The sequence below is a fragment of the Microcaecilia unicolor genome, chromosome 7, assembly GCF_901765095.1.
Source record: "Microcaecilia unicolor chromosome 7, aMicUni1.1, whole genome shotgun sequence".
Classification (NCBI taxonomy): Eukaryota; Metazoa; Chordata; class Amphibia; order Gymnophiona; family Siphonopidae; genus Microcaecilia; species Microcaecilia unicolor.
Window position 1 is genome coordinate 33,932,134 of NC_044037.1, and position 23,850 is coordinate 33,955,983.

Below are 23,850 nucleotides of genomic sequence, written 5' to 3' on the forward strand. Positions count from 1 at the left end.
GGCAAGTGTATTCTGGACCCGCAAAAATTTGTTTTAGTTTGGGTTTCAGACCAGTTGCTCTGGATTATACAGATTCATTTGGCTGTTCTATATGGCCACACCATAGTGGCACCATTTTTGTCTACATAGTGGTTCTTGATTGCAGCTTTCTATAGTGTTCCTCCAGACTAGCACAGATAAATGGGTTATGCACTTCAACCAGCAGATGGAGGTTGATAACCACTGACTTGTGCTACCCCCTAGAGCCAGTCTGTTCTCTGTCTCCAGCAGTTGGTAGATGTGGTAAGTCTGTGTGCAGTCCTGGGAGTGGGCCTTGAGGGTTGTTCTGGTTCCGCTTATTAAATAAAGAATAAAAACAAAAGGAAATACCGGTTAGGTGTGTTTCCCTCTCAGTGCAGTTTTATTCCCTTCTGGACTGAGCAGGGGCCCGCTGGGGTCTCCTTTGCCTTGCGGGTGCTACACCTGGGTTGTCGGGTACCTTCGTCCCCACCTCCCCTCCCCATGTTTACTGCTTTGATTGCTTACCTTGTTGCTCCTTTTAGGCTCAGAAGCATGTTGTGATTGGGCTGTTTTCAGCTATTCAGCAACTTGTCTTGCAGGTATCGTCGCAACACTTTGGGGCTGCTTTGGGCTGTATTTGGCGGTTTCATCAGATATCCGCGGGGACAGTAGTGTTGTGCAGGGGCTGGTTTCAGCTTGGCGGTATGAGCACTGCATGGCTCAAATTCTTTGCACAGTGTGCTCTGAGGTTTGGATGGTCCGGAGTCTCTAAATATTTTTCAGACTGTGTGGGATCCATGATGGCGGTTGCACCCAGTCCAGGGGCTTCTCTGGAGGTCTCTGACCACGGCGGCATGGCAACCGATGAGAGTGCTGGTGATGTGGAGGTGCTGCCTGATGGCCCTGGCTTTGTTGGGACCACTTCCATCTTGGCAGATGCGTCTGCAGCACCAGGCCCTGAACATCCTCTAACTGGATCCAGCTTGAACATCCTCTAGCTGGATCCAGTTTCTATCCCTGCACTGGATCTCATGCTGGGCTGTTTCTGGAACCTCCTGAGGGGGTTTGCCTCTGGATTTTATCCTCATGATGTGTCATGCCTTTTGTTTGTCTGGGGTTGTTCCTGATTTGGAACAAGGGGGTCTTCAGGCTAGGCCCTTGCCACCAGCATTTCCTCCTCTCCCCCTCTCAAAAGGGAAAGGTTAGATTAGATCTGAACAGAGAAGAATTTCTGGAGGCAGATTCTCCTTTTTCTGTGGATGAGCGGGACTGAGTTCGAGTTCAGGAGGGAACCCTTGGAGCCAGAGGGGACTGGGGAGACAGACGCCTGGATGGAGCAGTTGCTTTCTGGGGAGGACTCCTCTATGGTGCACATTTTTCACAGGGTGGAATTGCAGGAATTGATCAGGTGTCCACAGTGTTACATTTTGAAGAGGAGCCAAAAGAGACCATGCGGACCATGAATCCTTCATTGAAAGGGATCACAAGTCTTCCAAGTTGTTCCCAATGCATCAGGATATTGGAAGACTTTCAGATGCACTGAGACTTCCCGAATGCTCCCTTTAAGGTGGCCAGGTCCATAGTATGCTTGTATCTCATACCTGACTAGGATAGGGAGTCCTTATTTCCTCCTATGATGGATGCCATAGTCTCTACTGTGACTAAGAAAAATATGGTCCCCATGGGTGGGGTTACAGCTCTGAAAGATCCACAGGATTGTAGCATGGAGTCTCTTTTTTGAAGCAGAGTTTTGATATGGCAGTGCTGGCAGTTCAGGCCGCCATCTGCAGTGGCTTGGTGACCAGGGTACGTTTTCACTGGGCTGAGCATGTTTTGGATTGTTCTCTAGATGACTGACGTTGGTGGCCCAGGAGCTTGCTAAGATTGAGATGGGTGTGTCCTTTCTGTTGGATGCCATGTATGATTTGCTGTAGCCAAGTCCATAGTGTGGCGGCCAGAAGGTGCTTGTGGCTTATAGGCTGGTTGGCAGATGCAGCATTCAAGTCTAAGCTCGGTCAGTTCCTTTTTAAAGGGTTTTTGTTATTTGGTGAGGAGCTGGACAAGTTGGTTAGGAATCTAGGTGAGGCTAAGGTTCCTCTTTTGCTGGATGGCGGTGATGATGGATTGTAGTCTCTCAGGCTATGGGGTTCATTGTTTGGGACAGATGACACAAGGTCAGTGGTCTCCTCAGGAGGCATGTTGGGTCAGCCAGTCGGTTCAAAACCAGAGCAATTCAGTTTGTGTTGAAAGCCTTCCCTAGTCTTCTGTGGGGCCAGGCAGTTCGGGTCCTGTTGGACAGTGCCACAGCAGTGGCCTACATCTGTCGCTAGGGCGGCACCAAGAGCCATCTTTATGGCCTGGGCAGAAAAACATCTATAGGACCTGTCGGCGGTGCATGTAGCTGGTGTGGAAAACATGCAGGCGAGCTATCTCAGCCGGATGGTGCTGGATCCCGGGGAATGGAGTCTGAAGGATATCGTCTTCCGGCTCATTGTAATCAAGTGGGGAGAGCCTCTTTGATCCGATGGCAACAATTCACAATGCCAAGGCCCCACTGTTTTTCAGCCAAAGCAGGGATCCTCAAGCAGAGGATCTGGATTCCTTAATGCAGAGTTAACCAACTTCGGGGTACCTGTATATGGTGCCCTGTATATGGCAGGGCTCTTCAGAGTTAGCCACCGCGATGGTCTGGTAGTAGTGTTGCGCTGGATTGGCCTTGCAGACCGTGGTACAGGGATCTGATTAGAGGAACCACTGTGTCATCCACCTATGAAGGATCTTCTGTTACTGGGCCGGTGCACATGCAGGATCTAGCACTATTTTCTCTTTTTTTAAAGATTTATTTATTCATTTTAACATTAAATTTACAAAGATAGATCTTTGAGGCAATATTATAGAGCACTGGAAACATTTTTTGTCTACAGGTAATATTTTAAACAAATAAATCAGCTTAACTCCTCACTCCAAATAGTCCACAAATTAAAGATCCAAGATGCCCTACACATTAACCAAGAGGAGTTGGCAATAAATCAAAAATAGTAAAACAAACATTTAGCTTCTCATTATAACATAGGCCTATTTACTATGAGGGTTGTCCCGGTTGCCTCCTGGCCTTTATGAAATCAGAAAGTTGTTCAACCTCATAAAAAATATATTTCTTATCCTTGTATATCACCAAACATTTGCATGGAAAACACAGTTGAAATTTAGCTTGCAACGAAACCACATCCTCTCTTAATTCCAAAAACCTCTTTCTACGAAATTGTGTCCACTTAGATACATCAGGAAAAATAAGAATTCTCCCTCCTAAGAAGTCTCTTTTAGTTCTCTGAAAATAAAATTTCAACAAGACTTCCTTATCTTGGAGGAAGACAAATTTCACAATGAATGTAGATCTCTTTTTTTCCTCTTCAATGGATTGTTCTAGAAAAGTAGTTAAATCCAAGCCCTCAGCTTGATCCTTTAATTGATCTTGAATTTCTCTCTCATTTTGCTGTAACTATTCCTGTTTGATTGGCAAGTAATAAAATTTTATGAACAGGAGAATACATCTGTTCAGAATACTTTAAACTCCTCTCTCAGGAATTTAAAAAACATCTCCGGTGATATTAAGTCGTTCAAAGGAAAATTCAAGATTCTCAAATTTTGATTTCTCACAGAATTTTCAAGATTTTCAATTTTTCTCATTGTCAACAGTTTATCTCCAACCACTTGGGTTTGGACTTCTTTTAATTTTCTCAACTCTCTATCCATATTCAATTGTTTAGCTGTAATAGTTTCAAGTTCAGTTTTTATAGATTTTACTTGTGTGGAATTATTCAGAGATTAAAAAACAGACCTTATGGAGGCTTTCCAGCGCAGTCCAAATAGTCTCCAGCGATACTACGGCAGGTCTTATCAGTGGCTGTGTCCCCGCCAACAACAAATTTGTTTCAGCTTGCATCGGGACCGCTTCTGTTGCCTATATTCGCTGGGTTTCCTCCATTTTTCCCCGCACCTCTATGGTCTCTACCGGAGGTTTAGGATTCTCCTTCTCCGGTACTACAACACCGGTCAGGTGCGGAAACGGAGGAGTCAAAGGACCTGCAGGGCTGAGTGAAAAATCACTCTCCAAGCCGGTGCTCTCCCCAGCACCGGCAGCAGATGCACCCATCGGTGTCCTATCCGGCGGCCATCTTGGATCAGCACTATTTTCTCTTATGGCCTGGCTCTTGAGAGGGTGCACTTGCAGAAGAAGGGATATTTGGATTGTCATCTTGACACTCTTGAGCTCTAGGAAGTGTTCTACGTTCTTGGCATGTGGTCGAGTGTGGCATATTTTTGAGGATTAGTGAGCAGTAAGTGTATCACTGTTTCACTGTGGGCATCCCTATCGCATATCTTGGAGTTTTTGCAGGATGGTTTGGATAAGGGGCCTCCTCGTTGTGCATGCAGGTGGTGGCCCTGGTGCGCTTCAGAGATCTGGTGCGGGGGAAGAATTTGGTCTTTCATCCTTGAATCTGGTTTTGTCGGCAGCGGGTTCCTCTCCATTTGAGCCTCTGGAAGGGAGCATGCTGAAGGACCTGATGCTGAAGATGGATTTTGGAGCTGCAGGCTGTTTTCGTGCAGGGAGCCCTTCCTCCAGTTTTCCAAGGAGCAGGTGGTTCTGCGGCCAGTTCCATCCTTTCTTCCCAAAGTGATGTCTGATTTCCATCTTAGTTGGTTTTGCTGCCAATCTTGGGCAAACTAGGAGGCTTTCTGGAGCAGCACCGGTTGTGCAAGTTGGATGTCCGCAGGATGCTGTGGATGTCCTTGGAGAGAACTCAGGAATTTCTGTTTTCGGACCACCTGTCATTTTGATTGGTTGTAAGAAGTGTGTGGCATTGTCCAAGGCTACCATAGTGCAGTGGATTAAAGGGACGATGGCCTCAGCATATCTTAAAGGGAAATCTGTTCCCTTTTTCCTGAAGGCCCATTCCATCTGGGGACAAGCAACCTCGTGGGCAGAGTGTTCCATGGTTCCTCCTCAGGATATTTGCAGAGTGACAGTCTGGTCCTCCTTATATACCTTTTGCGTTTCACTATTGGGTGGATGTGTAGGCACAACAGGACGCAGCCTTTGGAGCATGGGTTTTGCAGGCCGGGCTCCAGGGGTCCCACCCTTAATGGTCACTGCTTTGGTAGTTCCTATCTGTCTGTACCGGTCTGGAGGGAAACTATAGAAGGAAAAATTAGGGCTTACCTGCTAATTTTTTCTTTGAGTCCCTCCAGACTGGCACAGAGCCCACCATTTGTCAGTCAGTGATGATTGGAGGCGGGAGACAAGACAGTAGTCCAATGTTAATTAGTTGCCCTGGGGTCATGGTCAAGGGGAGTTTCAGTGAAACTGTATGAGCAGCAGCAACATATGGTTTTCTGGATTAGATGGAGGATGGGCAGCACTAAGGGAATCTGTAGGTTGGTGGTTTTTTATTTGCAGAGGTTATGTGCTTGGCTATACGTGGACTGGCCCTAAGGGGACTGCACAGTCTTCTTACAGGTAATGCAGAAGTCAGTTCTTCTCAGTCTCCATCTGCTGGTAGAAGTTCATAACCCATTTTTTTTGTGTTGGTCTGGAAGGACTGAAAGCAAATTAGCAGGTAAGCCCTAATTTCTCCCAGACACGTTTCTGTATATAACCAAGTTGCTAGAAAACTGTGTGGGCTTTGTTTCTGAACTTGATAGCTGCATCTTAATTTCCAGTTCCCATCAATTTTATGAGTAATTTTTATATTACCTTTGCATTGCTTAGATCTGATCTAGGGCAAGGGTGCTGAGCTCACCCAACATCTCGGTGTTCAGTATATTCATTTGATTTGCCTACATCATGCTCTGTGAGGGTAACTTTTTTTTTTTTTTCACTGCTGTCTGTCGCACACCCCAAACATTTTTAACAAGAGTTTAGATCTTGAAGACTAAAACACTTGAGCTTCTTTTGATCAATTTGGCTAGGAATCTCTCCTTGATAGTATGGAATAATTTATACAAATGTTAAGACAGGGCTTGGTTTTAATTGGCTGCTTCTTAATTCTGTTTTGAAGGAATATTTGAAACTATACCCTCTGGAAAATATCACACTGGCTCCAGACCCTGACGTCCCTATTGATTTGCCTCCTGTGGCGTACAGCCCCTGGGTGGATATTCGCAAGAGGGAGGATGTGCGGGCCTTAAATGTTAGCTTTCCGTACGGTCCCATTCCACAAGACTTTCAGGTGAGCTCTGCTACTGGAATTTCTGAGGTGTTGAGAATTGAATTCCTCTGTGAAAAAACAACTTGCATAGAAACAAATCCAGACCTGAAGTATTACTTTAAATACCTTGTTTTCTAAGAATATAAGTCTAGCCAGGGCCGCCAAGAGACTGAGCCGGGCCCAGGGCAGAGCTGCCGCTGGGCCCGCCCCTCCCCAAGAATTGTGGCTGCCACACCCCCCTCCCCCTGCCCATAAGGGTTGTTGCTCCTGCCACCCGTCTGCCACAACTGAGGGGAAAATCAGCCGCTTGAAAGGCAATGCGGCAGACTGTGAGGAAGAGCAGCGCTGGAGGAAGATCTCTTCTGCTGGCAGGGCTCCCTCGCCAGCCCACTGTGTCTGCTGCTCTGGGTCCTCCCCAGCCTCCAAGGGGGGCCCGGCACCGGAGCTTTTTTCTCTCCTGTCGGGATGTGATCACCCGGGACCCGTCAGGAGCAGGAGAGAGAGAGACCTTGGCGTCGGGCCCCCCTTAGAGGACTGGGGAATCTTGCCCCCCGCCCCTCTCTCTGCAGCCCTGAGTCTAGCATCATTCCTTCTGTGTCCCTGTCTCCCACCTCTTGCCCAGCATAGTCCAGCATTTTTTCTATCTGCTACCCTTCTCAATTCATCTTTCCTTCTGTGTCCAATATTTCTCCCTCTCTGTTCCCTCCATCCTCTGCAGTCCAGCATGTCTTCTTCTCCCCATGTTCTAGAATCCTTTCCCTTGTTCCCTGGTACCCACTGTGGTCCAGTTCTCGTTTTCCACCTACCCCCTTCCAGCATTTCTCAGTGTTTCTCCATTCAGTGCCTCTTGCCCCTCCCCCAGTGGGTCCAGCATTTTCTGCCTTCAGCGTCCCCTCCCCCCCATGGGTCCAGCATCTCTTCCTTCCCCTCTCTGCCCATGATCCTTCATTCCTGGGTTTTCCGGTAGTGGCAGTGATTTAGCGTGGCCCAAAGAGTTTCCTCTGCTGTGTGCCAGTCCTGCAGAAATAGGAAGTGAGTTAGAGAGGTTGGCACATGGCAGAAGGAAGGTTTTGGGGCCACGTTAATTGCTGCTGCCAGCAAAGCCAGGCTTAAAGGATCGTGGGTAGAGAGGGGGGGGGAAAGGACAAGGGAGACACACTGAAGAGAGAAATGCTGAACCCATGGGGGTGGTGAGCAAGGGACAAGAAAGAGGGAGAGCAGTGTTGCCAACCCCCCCCCCCCAAAAAAAAACAAAAACAAAAGTGGCAGCAGGGCTGGGGAATTCACTGAATCCCTGGAAGGCATTGACCACATGCCACTGCTCCATATACCGTGTTTCCCCGAAATAAGACACTGTCTTATATTAATTTTTGCCCCCCAAAATGCGCTAGGTCTTATTTTCAGGGGCTGCCTTATTTTTCGGGGAAACATCGGGGTTGGATCAGGGTTGGCCCGCCCGCCCTCCGTCGCTCCCGGAACTAACCTTACATGCCTCCTTTCACCTTCGCAGCAGCAGGGCAGGCCACTCCTTCCTTCCGTGTCCCGCCCTCACCTGATTTAATGTCCGCGAGGGCAGGGCACGGAAGGAAGGAGTGGTCTGCCCTGCTGCTGCTTGCTGCGAAGGTGAAAGGAGGCATTTAAGGTTAGTTCCGGGAGCGACGGAGGGTGGGTGGAAGGGGGGCCCGGAGACCTCGGGTGGCGTGGGGGCGGCCTTGTCTGGCTCTCGGCGGCCCTGCTTTCAAACAAAAATTTGCTAGGTCTTACTTTCGGGGGGAGGCCTTATATCTACCAATTCAGGAAAACCTCTACTAGGTCTTATTTTCGGGGGATGTCTTACTTTCGGGGAAACAGGGTAGTTCAACACTGAAGAAAGAGAAAAATGCATTTGTGTGTATTGTGAATAATATAAAGACATGAAATATATTTTTGCCAAAGCTGACCTAGTCAATAAGTAAAGTGAGGGTAAACTGTTTTTAATCTCTGGGCATTTATTTTCTAATATATTAGGCCTCGTCCTTTTTTCTGCTTTCCTCTTGTCTGCCATCTTGTAGGGCCATCTTCCAATTTTTTTTGTCTTCACTTTCATGTTTCTACCTCTAGTTTAATAGCTAGATCTAAAGGACTGGGTTAAAATTTTCTCCTTTGATGTCGCTTACCAGTTTTCCATCTTCCTATCACTTAGCTACTGTCCCCCACTGGTCACCCTGTTCGTGTCTCTAGCTCCCTTTTTATTTTGTTTTACTTTTACCCCTACCCAGCCTTTCCTCTGTAAAATAATATTTCAGATGTCCTAGATGCTGAATGGGTTTAGAGGAAGTGCAATGAGTGGAGGAGTGGCCTAGTGGTTAGGGTGGTGGACTTTGGTCCTGGGGAACTGAGGACCTGAGTTCAATTCCCACTTCAGCTCCTTGTGACTCTGGGCAAGTCACTTAACCCTCCATTGCCCCATGTAAGCCGCATTGAGCCTGCCATGAGTGGGAAAGCGCAGGGTACAAATGTAACAAAAATAAAATAGATACTATTGGAGATTCTACATGGAATGTTGCTACTATGGGAGATTCTACATGGAATGTTGCTATTCCACTAGCAACATTCCATGTAGAAGGCTGCGCAGGCTTCTGTTTCTGTGAGTCTGACGTCCTGCACGTACGTGCAGGACGTCAGACTCACAGAAGCAGAAGCCTGCGCGGCCACATTGGTGATCTGCAAGGGCCGACTTCTACATGGAATGTTGCTAGTGGAATCTCAAATAGTAGCAACAGTGGAGGAGTAGCCTAGTGGTTAGGGTGGTGGACTTTGGTCCTGGGGAACTGAGGAACTGAGTTCAATTCCCACTTCAGCTCCTTGTGACTCTGGGCAAGTCACTTAACCCTCCATTGCCCCATGTAAGCCACATTGAGCCTGCCATGAGTGGGAAAGCGCGGGGTACAAATGTAACAAAAAAATTAAAAAAATACCACAGCAGGAGAAATACCTTAGACCATGTTATGAGTGCCAGGCTGGTGACATAGAGAAAAAAGGCATATCGTGTAAGGGGAAAAGGAAATGGGACTTGATATACTGCCTTTCTGTGGTTTTTGCAACTACATTCAAAGAGGTTTACATAGTATATACAGGTACTTATATGTAACTTGGGGCAACAGAGGATTAAGTGACTTGCCCAGAGTCCCAAGGAGCTGCAGTGGGAATTGAACCCAGTTCCCCAGGATCAAAGTCTGCTGCACTAACCACTGGGCTATTCTTCCACTCAAGTAAACTTGAACTCTAGTAGGAGAGAGCAAAGAGTCAAGCCCTGAGGTAATCACAGCAGCCCCCTCCATGTTCCCTAAGTGTACAACTGCCTGTTTCAGTCTTTAATGCCTTGTGGACAATATTCAAGATGGGGGGAATCTCTACGCCCTTATGTGGGAAATGTGGGAGGGCTCCGGGATCTTTTTTTCATTGCTTATGGAGTTGCTATAAGGTGAGACATTTTTGGGACTCCATTGCTCAATATCTGGCGGATCTCTTGGACTTGAGAATCATGTGCTCTCCGATGGGAATTTTGTTAGATAAATATGAAGCTTTTCTATTACAAGGGGGCTCAGCCCGTCAAATGGTTCGGAAGGCCTTCTTGATTGGTAAGAGGCTAATAATGAGCCGGTGGGTGGAGGAGACCCCTCCGGACTTCTGGCACTGGCGCAACAAGTTACATGAATTTGTGTTGTTTGAGAGGAGGGGGGTGGGAAGGTCCACTGGGAGGTTGAGGCGATTTTTGGAAGTTTGGGGGCCATACATTCATAGTCTGTCTCCTAAAGGGCGAAGTTTAATGGTGAACTCGCTTTAGATATATGTTGAAATTGGATCATCCTTGGTGGAAATAAGTTAGCAATCTGGATATCTCTAAATAAAGGGTGGGGGGTAGAGGGGAGGGAGGGATTTGAATCTTGAATATATTACTTCAAATGTTGATAGGAGGGGAGATGATGATGATTATTATTTGTATAATGACATCCATGAGAACTGCTGATAAAGCGGGGTTGGGGGGGGGGGGGAGGATAGAAATGTTGAAAACATGATGACTGTAAGCAGTGGGGTATCTTTGTTATGTTGCAATTGTGAGTGATGCAATGTTATACTACCATTAATCTGCTGAGATGGAATTGTATTTTCTAATTCATCAATAAAAATCGTTGAAACATAATGCCTTGTGGACAAGGCAGGAACATAGGGGTGACAGCTGTCCATGTTCTAGGACTGGCATTGACAATCTCAGGACTCTACCCTTAACATTCTTTATATATATAAAAAAAAAAGTAACTGAAGATTTAATTTTGTGAGGCTTCTTTAATCTAACATAGATTTTAATACTCATTTTCTCAGTTCTGGTTATTTCTTTTGTTCTGTAGCTGCTGATTCGTCAGAGCTATTTTGCTGCAGTGTCCTATGTGGATGCACAGGTTGGTCAGCTGTTGAGTGCTTTAGATGACCTTCACCTTACCAATAACACAATTGTGGTGTTTATCTCTGACCATGGTAAGTACACCAAGGAAAACTTGGTATGCATGATACTGAGCTCAGAATCCCAAAATGTAGCAAATCATCTAAAGTAATGCAACAGAGCAGTGGCGTACTAAGTGGGGGCGGTCTGCCCCGGGTGCATGCCGCTGGGGGGGGGTGCCGCTCATCTGTCGGCAACGCTCGTTCTCCGCTCCCTCTGGCCCTGGAACGGGTTATTTCCTGTAACGGGGCAGAGGGAGCAGGAAACGAGCGTTGCCGACAGACACGCGCCACCCCCCCCCCCCCCCAGCAGGTAAAGATGCACCGGGGGGGGGGGGGAGCTGCCCCTTTCACGTCCCCTGCCCCGCCCCTTCCACGCCCTCACCCCGCCCCTGGCGCATATTCCCCTCCTCCCCCAATCACCTTGCCTCCCCCCTGTCACCTCCCCTCCCCCCCCGTCACCTCCCCTCCCCTTACTCTACTATCCCTGGTGGTCTAGAGGTACCTCTTCGAGGCAGGCAAGAGCTCCCTCTTTCCTACCCGGAGCGCTGCTGACACCTGCCCTGCATCCTGTGGTGAGTCCAGCTCTCGGCGTTTGAAAATGGCTGCCGAGAGTTGAAGTCTCGCGAGGCTGCTTAAACTCTCGGTGGCCATTTTGAAACGCCGAGAGCCGGACTCACAGTATGCAGGGCAGCTAGCAGCAGCGCTCCGGGCAGGAAAGAGGGGGCTCTTTCCTACCCTGAAGACGAAGAGGTACCTCTAGACCACCAGGGATAGCAGAGTAAGGGGAGGGGAGTCCTGCCCCCACCCGCTAGCTGGCCCGTTTGTGTCCGTAATTTCGCCGGGGGGAGGGGGGGAGTGCGCATCGGCGATCCGCCTCGTGTGTCAGCCCCCCTAGGAACACCACTGCAACAGATTCTCTTCTTAACTAGGGAGGAAAAGACTTCACAAGTTCATTAGAGTGCTACCTTGCACACAATTCAACATTTGAGCAATACTGTCATGAGTCTAAAAACCTCCCGCTATATTTTTTATATAAAAAAAACCTGCCATTTATCTAAATAGCTTCATCAGGAGTAGCACTAATTATACTTTCTCATCATGCCCTCAAAAATATACTTGCAAATTGACCGCTATTGTTTGTATTGTAGCAGGAAGTTATTATTAGATTCGTGACAATATTGCTCAAATATTGAGTTGCATGCAAAGTAGCCTTCTGAGCTTCTGAAGGTTTTTCCTCCCTAGTTAAGAAGAGACTCTGTCGCATTACTTCAGATGATTTGCTGTGCTTTTGAGTTTTGATACATCTTTATATTGGCAGGCATACAGCTTTTTTGTTTGTCTGATACTGAGCTCAGCCTTCCAAGGGATTTTTCTCCATTCATTATCCACAGCAGTGTCTTGCAGAACCAGATCTTAGTTCCTTTTTTTTTTTTAACTTTAGCTTAAAATGGTTCAAACCCTAGAATGTATGAATATTTTGACGGTGTACATGCTGGGGTCAGAAGGGTACCCAAAGCCTGCCAGCAGGCTGTACCGCCTTCAGCTTTGGGCAAGCTTGGGGGGCAGGAACACCGGGCTAATTGCCCTGGTTGCACCTCTAACTCCATCCTTTCAAAAGTTGGATTAAACTTTAGGGCTTAACTAGTAGTTTGGGTTATTCTGAGGAGTATTTTCTTAAGCTTAGTAATGAACTCTGCTCTTGCCCTGTGCCTTTTCATTGGTAAACATCTGAGAACAGGAACATGTCTAAACTTAAAAGATGAAAAGTCTTGCCATAAGCATGAAACCGAAGCAACTAGAGCGATTCTACCTCTGTCTGTAAATCAGTGGTTGAAATGCTAAGTTTTCCCAATTCCAAGAGGGGAGATCTTAAGTCAGTCTGGTTTTTCTGACAGTCCTAGCCTGGATTGAATTGGAGACTGCAGATATCGTGCCTTGCTTTGGAAGTTGAAAAACTAGGATTGACCAAAACGGCTCCCTTCTAGAACTGGAGTGGAGGAGTAGCCTAGCGGTTAATACAGCGGCCTTTGGTCCTGGGGAACTGGGATCGATTCTCGCTGGAGCTCCTTGTGACTCTGGGTAAAGTCACTTAACCCTCCGTCGTCCCAGATAGATCACTTTGGATGTGGTTGCAAAAACTGTAGAAAAGCGGCTAACTTGGCCATTTGTGTAGATGAATAATGTAATCTTTATTATAAGGAGATAGTACTCCTAAGACGTTTTGCTGTGCTCTTTTCTAAGCCCAGTGTGTGTGTGTAAGCGTCTGCCTCAGTTTTGGAATTTAGTTCAACTGACTTGTCGGCTATTTCCATCCTAGATGATACATGTTCTCACGGATCAAAGCACAGCTTGGTATTGCAGGGGACATAGTTGTCTGGTTAGACTGATTTAATCATTACATATTTTGAGTAATGCGACTAGAAAGAAGATCCATTAAGTAATTATATCCAACCAAACTTACTCTGGAATTCGTTGCCGGAGAAAGTGGTGAAGGCGGTTAGCTTAGCAGAGTTTAAAAAGGGGTTGGACGGTTTCCTAAAGGACAAATCCATAAACCGCTACTAAATGGACTGGGGGAAAAAAATCCACAATTCCAGGAATAACATGTATAGAATGTTTGTACGTTTGGGAAGCTTGCCAGGTGCCCTTGGCCTGGATTGGCCGCTGTCGTGGACAGGATGCTGGGCTCGATGGCATTACTTATGTACTTATGTTTTATTTTTAAAATAGGATGGTCCCTAGGCGAACATGGAGAATGGGCAAAATATAGCAATTTCGATGTGGCTACTCATGTGCCAATGATGATCTATGTGCCAGGAATGACTGCAGATGTTCATCCAGACAGTCGTATGTTTTCTTTCATTGATTCCCTAAGCTATGCTGCAGACCAGATTCCTGAAGGTGAATTTTCTTGACTTTGGGGTTCAACTTATGCTTAATTTCCAAGAAATAGTAAAAAAAACATCCTAGGTACAGAAGAAAATGGTAAAGCAAGGTCATCTTAGTCAAAATGCATGAGAAGTGTGCAAGTGTTAGAGACATAAGCAAGTGCAAATTTTTTATGGATAATCTGCCTGCACCAGAGGAGGCTGCAGCTGGACATGAGGCATTATATGTAGACTTAGGGCCAGATGCATCAACCAAACGTAAAAAAATCTAAAACGTAAAAGTCCTTACCGAAGTTGAAAAAATGAAGAATGCACTAAAAAAACAAGTTGCACATGTTCGGTGCGGTATTCTAAAGTCGAATGCATTAAAGAAGTGTAATCCCCGTCGTTAATCTGCCCATAAAGCATGCGCAGAGCAGCCAAGCGTTATGCTGGCTGCTCTGTGCATGCCAAAAAAGTAAAAAAAAAACCCCGAAACATCTTTTATCGACGTCCTTGCCCGCCCGCCCGAGGTTGCCGCTGCTCCCCACTCGTCAGGAGCGTCTTTTACTGCCTCGCCCCCCCCCCCCCCCCGCCCAAGGTCGCTGCTGCTTCCCGCTCCCCCCTGCATCAAAATCACAAGTTAAGGCAGCCCGGCCCCCCCTCCTCCCTCCCTCCCTTGACAGATCCCACCATCCTCGGCCCCCCCCCCCCCCCCCCCCCCGAGGTCGTCGCCGCCGCTCCCCCCCTCCGCCCCCCCCCCCCCCGTCTTACCAGGCCCGTGCAGCGCCTCTCACCTCTGTGTGAAGGCGCTGCACGGGCAAGAACAGCTGATCGGCGATCAGTGATGCCTCCTCCGACGTCCCTCTGTTCTTCCTGGGCCCGCCCTCCTCTGACGTAAGTAACCTACATAGGGTGGAGCCAGGCTGGTGGCATCAACATTTAAAAAGGCCCACAGTTGCTCAGAAGTGATGGTTTGAAACAAGATATCTTTGAAGGATATTACCAAAACAGGGAAGATAGGGCACCCCGATAATGAGGTTGCAATAAAGGCCCTAGACCAGGGGGCATATTTTCAAAACGCTTAGACTTTGAAAGTCTGAGTACTTTGAAAATGAACCCCCAGACAGATTTTAAAGACTGCAAATTATCACTGTGAACCACTGAAAAAGTTGTAAATAGGAATAAAAAACATTGTCTGAAGTGTCTGTATGTAAACGCCAGAAGCCTAAAAAATAAGATGGGAGAGTTAGAATATATAGCACCAAATGAAAAGATAGATTTAATAGGCATCTCTGAGACCTGGTGGAAAGAAGATAACCAGGGTACAAATTATATTGCAGTAATAGTTTTTCTCCAGTGTGTCCAAATTTCAAGGGGATGTGTTCTGGGCGGGACATGAGCTGGTTTATGGATGCTTTTCTCTTGGACTTCTTTTTCCAAAATGGTCCCAAAAGAAAAATGCACCGAGCACAAAACCTCTAGAAAAAGGTGATTTTCAAACGAAAAAGGTGTTTTTCAGGTTCAAAAATAGCTGGCTACCACTCGGTATTTGGATGTTTTTACCAAAACATCCAAAATCTTACTTAAGATGTTTTATTGAAAATGCCTCTTCACATGAATTCTTTGCTTATCTTCACCAAGGAAGATTTGGGGGAGATACTGGTGCCAGAAATGGTATTAAGTGGTGGTGAGTCGGATAAGCTGAAACTTCTGTAAACCTGGAAGATGTAAAAGGCTAATTTGACAAACTAAAGAGTAGCAAATTGCCTGGACCGGACGGTGTACTTCCCAGAGTACTGATAGAACTGGAAAATGATCTTGTAGAGCTATTAATAATATGTAATTCATCTTTAAAATTGAGCTTGGTACTAGAAGATTGGAGGGTGGCCAATGTAATGCCAGTTTTTAAAAAGGGTCGTAGAAGTGACCTGGGAAATTTATAGACCAGAGAGCCTGATGCTGGTGCTGGGCAAAGTGGGAGAGAACAAAATTACTGAGCATATACATAGGCATAGATTAATGAGACAAATCCAACATGGATTTCGGCAAGTGGAATCTTGTTGCACCAATCTACTACATTTCTTTGAAGGGGTGAATAAACATGTGGATAAAGGTGAGCCGGTTGATATTGTGTATCTGGATTGTCAAAAGGCATTTGACAAAGTACCTTATGAACAACTCTTGAGGTAATGAGTCTTGTAATAGGAGGCAGTGTCCTATTGTGGATTAAAAACTGGTTAAAAGAAAACAGAGTAGGGCTAAATGGTCAGTATTCTCAATGGAGAATGATAGACAGTGGGGTTCCCCAGAGGTCTGTGCTAGGACTGCTTCTTTTGATCTAGAGATGGGAATAATTAGTGAGGTAATTAAATTTGCTGATTAAGTTGTTAAATCACAAGAGGATTGTGAAAACTTGCAAGAGGACCTTACGAGACTGGGCATCCAAATGGCAGATGACATTTAATATGAGCAAGTGCAAAACGATGCATGCAGAAAAGAACCCAAATTATAGCTACATGATGCAAGGTTCCATATTAGGAATCATTGCCCAGGAAAAGGAACTAGATATTATTGTTGATGATATGTTGTAACACTTTACTCAGTGTGTAGCAGTGACTAAGAAAGCAAATGTAATCCTAGGAATTATTAGGAAAGGAATGGAAAACAAAACTGAGGTTATAATGCCTTTGTATCACTCCATGGTATATTGTAAGCCACATTGAGCCTGCAAAAAGGTGGGATAATGTGGGATACAAATGCAATAAATAATAATAATAATAACCTTATCTTGAATATCGTGTGCAGTTCTGGTCACCGCAGTTCAAGGATATAGCAGAATTAGAAGAAGGTACAGAGAAGGGTAATGAAAAGGATAAAGGGGGTGGAATGATTTCCCTGTGAGGAAAGACTGAAAAGGCTAGGGCTCTTCAGCTTAGAGAAGAGATGGCTAAGTTGCAATATGATAGAGGTCTATAACCTGCTCTGTGCTCCAGCCTTTCCTTTTCATCCTAGGTCAAGGAGGTTTTATGACAGGAGACAGCACAGCATGACATCAAAAAGTTGAAGCCATCTCCCCTGCACACCTGACATATTGTGTGACCTCCCCCCCCCCCCCCCCCCCCCCAAACATTCACAGATGCTATTGAAAACAATAGCAAACTTGTAAGGTTTATGAGTTCTATGTGGGGTTTTTTTTATTTTTATTTTTTTTTTTATTTGCCAGCTTATTTATTTGAAAGCTTCCCATATGTAACCCAAGATGGGGGGGGGGGGGGGGGTTTGTTTATATTTTTTAACCTCTGGGGGAGGTCCCCACAACTAGGTCCTGAGGCTCAGGCAGAGCCCAGGGTCTTTCTTAAAGCACCCCCTACAAAAAGCAAACCTCCCATGGCTCCAAAAACAAGCCTGCTGCTTCAGACCATCCGCGGACTGTGGCTCACACTCCAGAATCCCCCTAGAGCAGGGGTAGGCAACTCCGGTCCTCGAGAGCCGCAGGCAGGTCAGGTTTTCAGGATATCCACAATGAATATACAGGAGATAGATTTGAATACCATGGGAGGCAGTGTATGCAAATCAAATTCATGCATATTCATTGTGGATATCCTGAAAACCTGACCTGCCTGCGGCTCTCGAGGACCAGAGTTGCCTACCCCTGCCCTAGAGGTTTAAAAAAAAACAACAACCCAACCTTCTGGTTATATATCGGAAGCTTTAAGAAACCCCCCCTCCCCCACAAATGTTTGAGGCCACACAATGTGGTGGCAAGCTCCGCCCACTGGATATAGCCCAGAGAATGGGATAGGCAAGCTCATGCCGTCTCCTGTCATCAAACCTTAGTACAGGTACTGTACATTTATGCCTGATCTACTGTGCTCATCATTAGCAACTTGGTATTTCTAGAGCTGGTTATGAAGGGCTGTAGGGGTGTTTACTGTTGATGGTATGGAATATTCATATGGTGTTTAAAGCGGTGATCTTATGTGACTTTTGTAGAGATCAGAAACTGTTCGGTGTGACATATTCAACAGTAAAAGAAATCAGGAAGGGGTAACTACTTTTCATATCATAAATAGGGGGATTAAACTGGGTCAGTTTAACTTCATAATGAATGAAGATGTAAAAGAACTCAGTGGAAAGTGAGAACGTTTTCATGCAATAGAATACAATTGGGACTGGGTACTGTTTGTTTTTGAGTTCTTGAGCAGAGTTAAACTGTTTCCCCCCATCATTTCTTGTAGGGAAATCCAGGAAAATAGTTGTTGAACTACTCTCTCTTTTTGCCACGCTCTCGGAGCTCGTGGGACTTCAAGTGCCACCGAGATGTCCAGAAACATCATTTGATGTTCAGCTGTGCACAGAAGCATCAAGTCTTGCAGCTTACATCAACATTACAGATGATGAAGAGAAGGGTCTTGTAGAGTCTGTTGCTTACAGTGTGTATCCCCGTCCTTCAGACACCCCTCAGCAGAACTCTGATCTTCCTTTTCTGAAAGATATTAGAATCATGGGACATTCTATGCGCACAGTGGATTATCGATACACTCTGTGGGTTGGATTTGATCCAAATACTTTTAACTCCAACCTGAGTGACATCCACGCTGGAGAACTGTACTTGGTTGAAGTTGACCCTAATCAAGATCATAATGTATATAACAGTACCTTCTATGAGACTTTATCCAAGAAGTTTCTAAAGTTTTTGAGAAAATAGTTTTGTATATATTTTTTTTGTACTTCTATATTGTTATAAATGAAATTTTCAGATTACCTAATTATGTATAAGCAAAAATAATTTATGATAAAACACTTTACTAGATCCTCAAGTGATGTGTAGTTTTTCAATTTTCTTTTGTTCTTGTGGAATGGCAAATTGATTCTGAGCATGTCCTTCTCCCATTTCTTCTTTCAGAATTAATATAAACCAAGCTAGTAAGGGCCTCGGATCAGCTGGGATAAAATTTAACTATTTTTTTGTTTGTTTTTTTGTTCAAATTTTAGTTAGATATATTTTTCAAGATATGGATTTTAGATGTAGTAGCCTTCAAAATATTTTTTATTTGCATTTGAAATGCAATACAAAAACCTTTAAACAGAAGCTCAAAATAGGAAATACCCTTATCAAGTCAATAAATCTTGAACAGCAAAATATATAAGCTTCATATTTGACCACAAAAGAGAATCAATTCAGAAACTCCAAAGGAAGTTGGATGATAAGACAAAAGTATAGGAAAAACTGTGAATAATCCTCTTAAATTACATACTGAATAGATATGGATGGGCTGGAGTGTAAATTTAAGGGGCTTCGACGATAGCTTCGGAATTTTGAGTACAACAACAGTGTTTGGTAGACTTCTACAGTCTGTGCCCTGAGAATGGGAAGGACAAATCAAACTTGGGTATACATATAAAGTATCACATACCATGTAAAATGAGTTTATCTTGTTGGGCAAGACCGTTCAGGTCTTTATCTGCCATCATTTACTGTTTTACTATGTTACTTTCCGGGTTCTACATGGAATGTTGCTACTAATTGGGATTCCGGAATCTTGTAACTCTTTAGGATTCCAGAATCTTCAGAACTTTCAGCACAAGAGTGCTGGGCAGACTTCTATGGTCTGTGCCCTGAGAATGGCAACAAACTCGGGTATACATATAAAGTATCACATACCATGTAAAATGAGTTTATCTTGTTGGGTAGACTGGATGGACCGTTCATGTCTTTGTCTTCCGTCACTATATAAGACGTGTGGGGGGGGGGGGGGGGGGGCACAAAATATTGCTCAGACACTAAGGATGCCATGAACCAAAAATGTTTGGGAAGCACTGCTCTAGTTAATATTTTACTTGCATTGCTTCTAATGTTAATACAATTCCTCGACACAGCACCATACCCTTTATGCCGATGATATTCAAATTATCTGTTTGGACCCTACTAACCATTTGGAAGTTCATACTTCCACCCCTGTTGGTCAGCATTTTACAGGACCAGGACATTGTACCAGTGACTTCACAGTGAGAATCCTGAAAGGTAACTTTAAAACCATACAAGAACGTAAGACCTTTGAAGTCAGAATGATTGAATATTTTAACACCCAACAGAAAGGACTTAACAAGGATCTGGGGTTCCTAGCCCATTATAAACCATGAAGCTGTATTTCTCTGTTGATCACCCTCCCCTCACCTATCCACACCTATCCTGTTAGAATATCAATGATATGCTTTGATGTCCCCATGGATACCTCCTACCCACCCCCATCCTCCCACCCTGTCAGACTGTCATAGTAATGCTTGAATGTTTTCATTTATATACACTGTCAGCTAGCACATTTGCTTATTTCCGATCTGACGAAGAAGGGCAACCTTCGAAAGCTAATCAAGAAATGTATTAAGTTGTGTCCAATAAAAAAGGTATCATCTTATTTTCTTTTCCATGTTTTATTTTGTTTGATTTCTATTGATAACCTTAAGAGTGGACTAACACGGCTACCACACTCCTATACTCTCAACTCAAAACTTGATTCTATCACTGAATGGCTCTCTAAGAAATGAACAATACCCCTTCCACATAATCCTATTTTACCACTCCAGTTATAATTAAGTGTACTTCTACCCTTATCCTACTCTGTATTGCTCACTAGAAGCTGTAGTCCCATCCCCGGAGACTTATCAGCCTCATTGGGATTACTTTTCTCTATATGCTACTATATATTCGTCCCAGAGTTGTATTCTCTCTTCCAGAACCTTATCAGCTTCCTTGCACCTACTGTTACTCTATTTTCCACTCTGTATATATTCTCGGAGTTGGTACTCTCCTCTCCGGAACCTGTAAGCCACATTGAGCCTACTGCTACGCGGGAAAATGTGGGATATAAATGTAATAAATAATAAATAAGATACAAACTGGAAAAACGTCTCCTAAGTGATTTGAGGTACAGACAATAAGACCCCTCTCCCGTCATGGAAAAATAGTAGCTGTGAGGGTTCATAGGTCTCAAGAATGTTGGTCTAGGTAAATATTTCTGATTCCAAAAGGGAGATCTTGAAACCACTTCTTCAATAGAACTTTTAAAAATGTTAGTAGTAGTCAAGCTATTTGAAAAAAAACAAAAAACACCCGCAATAGAATTACCAACAGGAGAACTAGAACATTGTTTAGGAACAGGCAAATAGTGTATCTTGTGAAGAGGCAGCAGCCCAGAATCAGAATAAGTACATAAGTATTGCCACACTGGGAAAGACAAAAGGTCCATCAAGCCCTGCATCCTGTTTCCAACAGTGGCCAATCCAGGTCACAAATACCTGGCAAGATCCCAAAAAAGTACAAAACATTTTATACTGCTTATCCCAGAAATAGTGGATTTTTCCCAAGTCCATTTAATAAGGTCTATGGACTTTTCCTTTAGGAAGCTGTCCAGACCCTTTTTAAACCCCGCTAAACTAACCGCCTTTACCACATTCTCTGGCAACAAATTCCAGTATATTTAAGAGGTTTTTTTGTTTTTGTTTTTCTTTCTTTCAAGAATCTATAAAATAGATCCTTTGAAAGTCACAATAAGCAGTTTAGGAGAGTTCAAAAGTCTTAACTAAAGTTATCAAAATTTTCTATCAGTGTAATTTTTTTCTCTTAAACCAAATTCACTTGCATTGCTAGCCATTGCAAATTGTAAACTCAGTGTGATTTGCATTCAAGTGAAGTACTTCCCTGCCCTGCAGAGTTTACAATGTAGGTTTGTACTGAGGTGAAGTGATGGAGGTTGAAAACGTTCCTAAGATCACAAGGAGCACTGGTGGGAGTAATGGGAGTTCGACAATCTTCCTTGAGTCTCAGGCTAGTGTTGCAACCACTAGGCCATTCCTTCCCTGTTTGAGGCAGTTTACAATAGTCCATCAGCAATAAATATAACACTAAGTACTGTGATTGGATTATATGATACTGTATCTATCACCAAACAGCAATTTAGAAACATCCATAATAACTTTAAACTGCAGAAAATTATGGGAAAAATATTTCAAAGTATACAGTGGTTATAGGACATCTATACCTTTTCTTGTTTTTCACATTTTTGTCAGTGTCATAGTAACATAGTAGATGACGGCAGAAAAAGACCTGCACTGTCCATCCAGTCTGCCCAACATAACTCATATTTGCTGCTTTTTGTGTATACCCTACTTTGATTTGTACTTGTGCTCTTCAGGGCACAGACCGTATAAGTCTGCCCAGCACTATCCCCGCCTCCCAACCACCGGCTCTAGCACAGACCGTATAAGTCTGCCCAGCACTATCCCCGCCTCCCAACCACCAGCCCCGCCTCCCGATCTTGACTAAGCTCCTGAGGATCCATTCCTTCGGCACAGGATTCCTTTATGCTTATCCCACGCATTTTTGAATTCTGTTACCGTTTTCATTTCCACCACCTCCCGCGAGAGGGCATTCCAAGCATCAACTACTCTCTCCGTGAAAAAATACTTCCTGACATTTTTCTTGAGTCTGCCCCCCTTCAATCTCATTTCATGTCCTCTCGTTCTACCACCTTCCCATCTGCTTCTGAATAGTTTCTATTTCCACACCTTAAACACAACTTGCAATCCCATCTTTGCCATCTGCTAGGTCTCCACCCCATAACTCCCCTCATAGTAACATAGTAGATGACGGCAGAAAAAGACCTGCATGATCCATCCAGTCTGCCCAAGACAAACACATATGTGTATACCTTACCTTGAATTTGTACCTGTCCTTTTCAGGGCACAGACCGTATAAGTCTGCCCAGCAGTATTTCCCGCCTCCCAACCACCAGTCCTGCCTCCCATCAGCGGCTCTGGTACAGACCGTATAAGTGTGCCCTCCCCTATCCTCGCCTCCCAACCACCACCCCCTCTTCCCCCCAACTGCTCCGCCACCCAATTTCAGCTAAGCTTCTGAGGATCCATTCCTTCTGCACAGGATTCCTCTATGCATATCCCATTCTTGCATTTGTTTAGTTTCAAGGGGAACATGTATTTTTAAATTGGGATCAAGCATATTGGATAGTCGTCGTCGTCCCCCCTTCCAGTTAATACCATAATACTTGGTGGTAACATCTTTTTGTCAGTAATTACAGCCTCCACTATCTTTGCCTACCTAGATGTGTCAGTATTGAAACCTTTGTCATTGTAGAACTGTCCATGATCTGTCAGGTTCCCTGGCGTGTTGGACAGCAAGCCATGCCAAAACTTTGATTGTATTGAGGTTAGGTCAGGGCTCAAGGACATTTTCCTTTTCTATCTTACCTACTCTGCTGTAGCTTTGGCTGTATGCTTCACAGAAAGGGGGTTGGTGAATGTGTGGAACTACCGTGGTGGAGATGAAGACTACCTGAAATCAAGAAGGCTTGGGGCAAATAGTAACATAGTAGATGACGGCAGCAAGAGACCTACACGGTCCATCTAGTCTGCCCAACAAGATAAACTCATATGTGCTATGTTTTGTGTATACCTGACCTTGATTTGTATCTGCCATTTTCAGGGCACAGACCATAGAAGTCTGCCCAGCACTAGCCCCGCCTCCCACCACCAGAGCAATGTACTTGAGGCAATGAAGGGTTAAGTGACTTGCCCAAAATCACAAGGGAGCAGCAGTGGGATTTGAACCAACCACCTCTGGATGTCAAGACTGGTGTGCTAACCACTAGGCCACTCCTCCTGTATTCTTTGGAAGAAAGGCAGCAGAGGGGGAGATATGATAGAAATATTTAATTATCTGTGCGGCATAAATGCACAGGAGGCGAGTCTTTTTCATTGAAAGGACGATCTGGAATGAAGGGGGCATAGGATGAAGGTGAAAGGGGATAGACTTAGAATATAACATAACACACAGTCTTGTATGCCGCTATAACCTTACAGTTCTAAGCGGCTAATTAAAAAAGAGACTAGGATACAACCCCAGGATAGCATCTAATGGGATCTAAGACTATCAAACATATAAACAGCAAGTGACCGACTCGCCTGCAAATGCACATTAGAGACTTTCCTCTCCCGCCCTCGTGTCAAGACGTGATGACGTCAGATGGCGGAACAGAGGGAAACGGAGTCGGAGTCACTGTCAGATGCTGCCGCCTGGAAATGAACATCGCACGCACCAACCTCCACCTTCCCCTCCCTCATCCCCGCCGCTTCCGCCCTCCTCTGTATCGGGCCCCTTGCACTGACCTGACAGCGCCTCTCACCTCCGTGTGGAAGCGCTGCAGGCAGCAGCAGAGCGATCTGCTGCTGCCTGCAGCGCTTTCACACGGAGGTGAGAGGCGCTGTCAGGTCAG

At 45.0% G+C, this 23,850-nt stretch overlaps 1 protein-coding gene across 1 annotated transcript in view; it reads left to right on the forward strand.

The window, feature by feature from the left end:
• IDS (iduronate 2-sulfatase) overlaps positions 1–18,967 on the forward strand; it is a 38,036-nt gene extending 19,069 nt beyond the window's left edge. Inside the window, exons 6-9 of the mRNA XM_030210130.1 lie at positions 6,060–6,230; positions 10,598–10,724; positions 13,422–13,592; positions 17,800–18,967. Of these exons, the coding sequence (XP_030065990.1) occupies positions 6,060–6,230; positions 10,598–10,724; positions 13,422–13,592; positions 17,800–18,269 (939 nt within the window). The 3' untranslated portion in view covers positions 18,270–18,967. The remainder of the gene's footprint in view (positions 1–6,059; positions 6,231–10,597; positions 10,725–13,421; positions 13,593–17,799) is intronic.
• Positions 18,968–23,850: the final 4,883 nt, after the last annotated feature.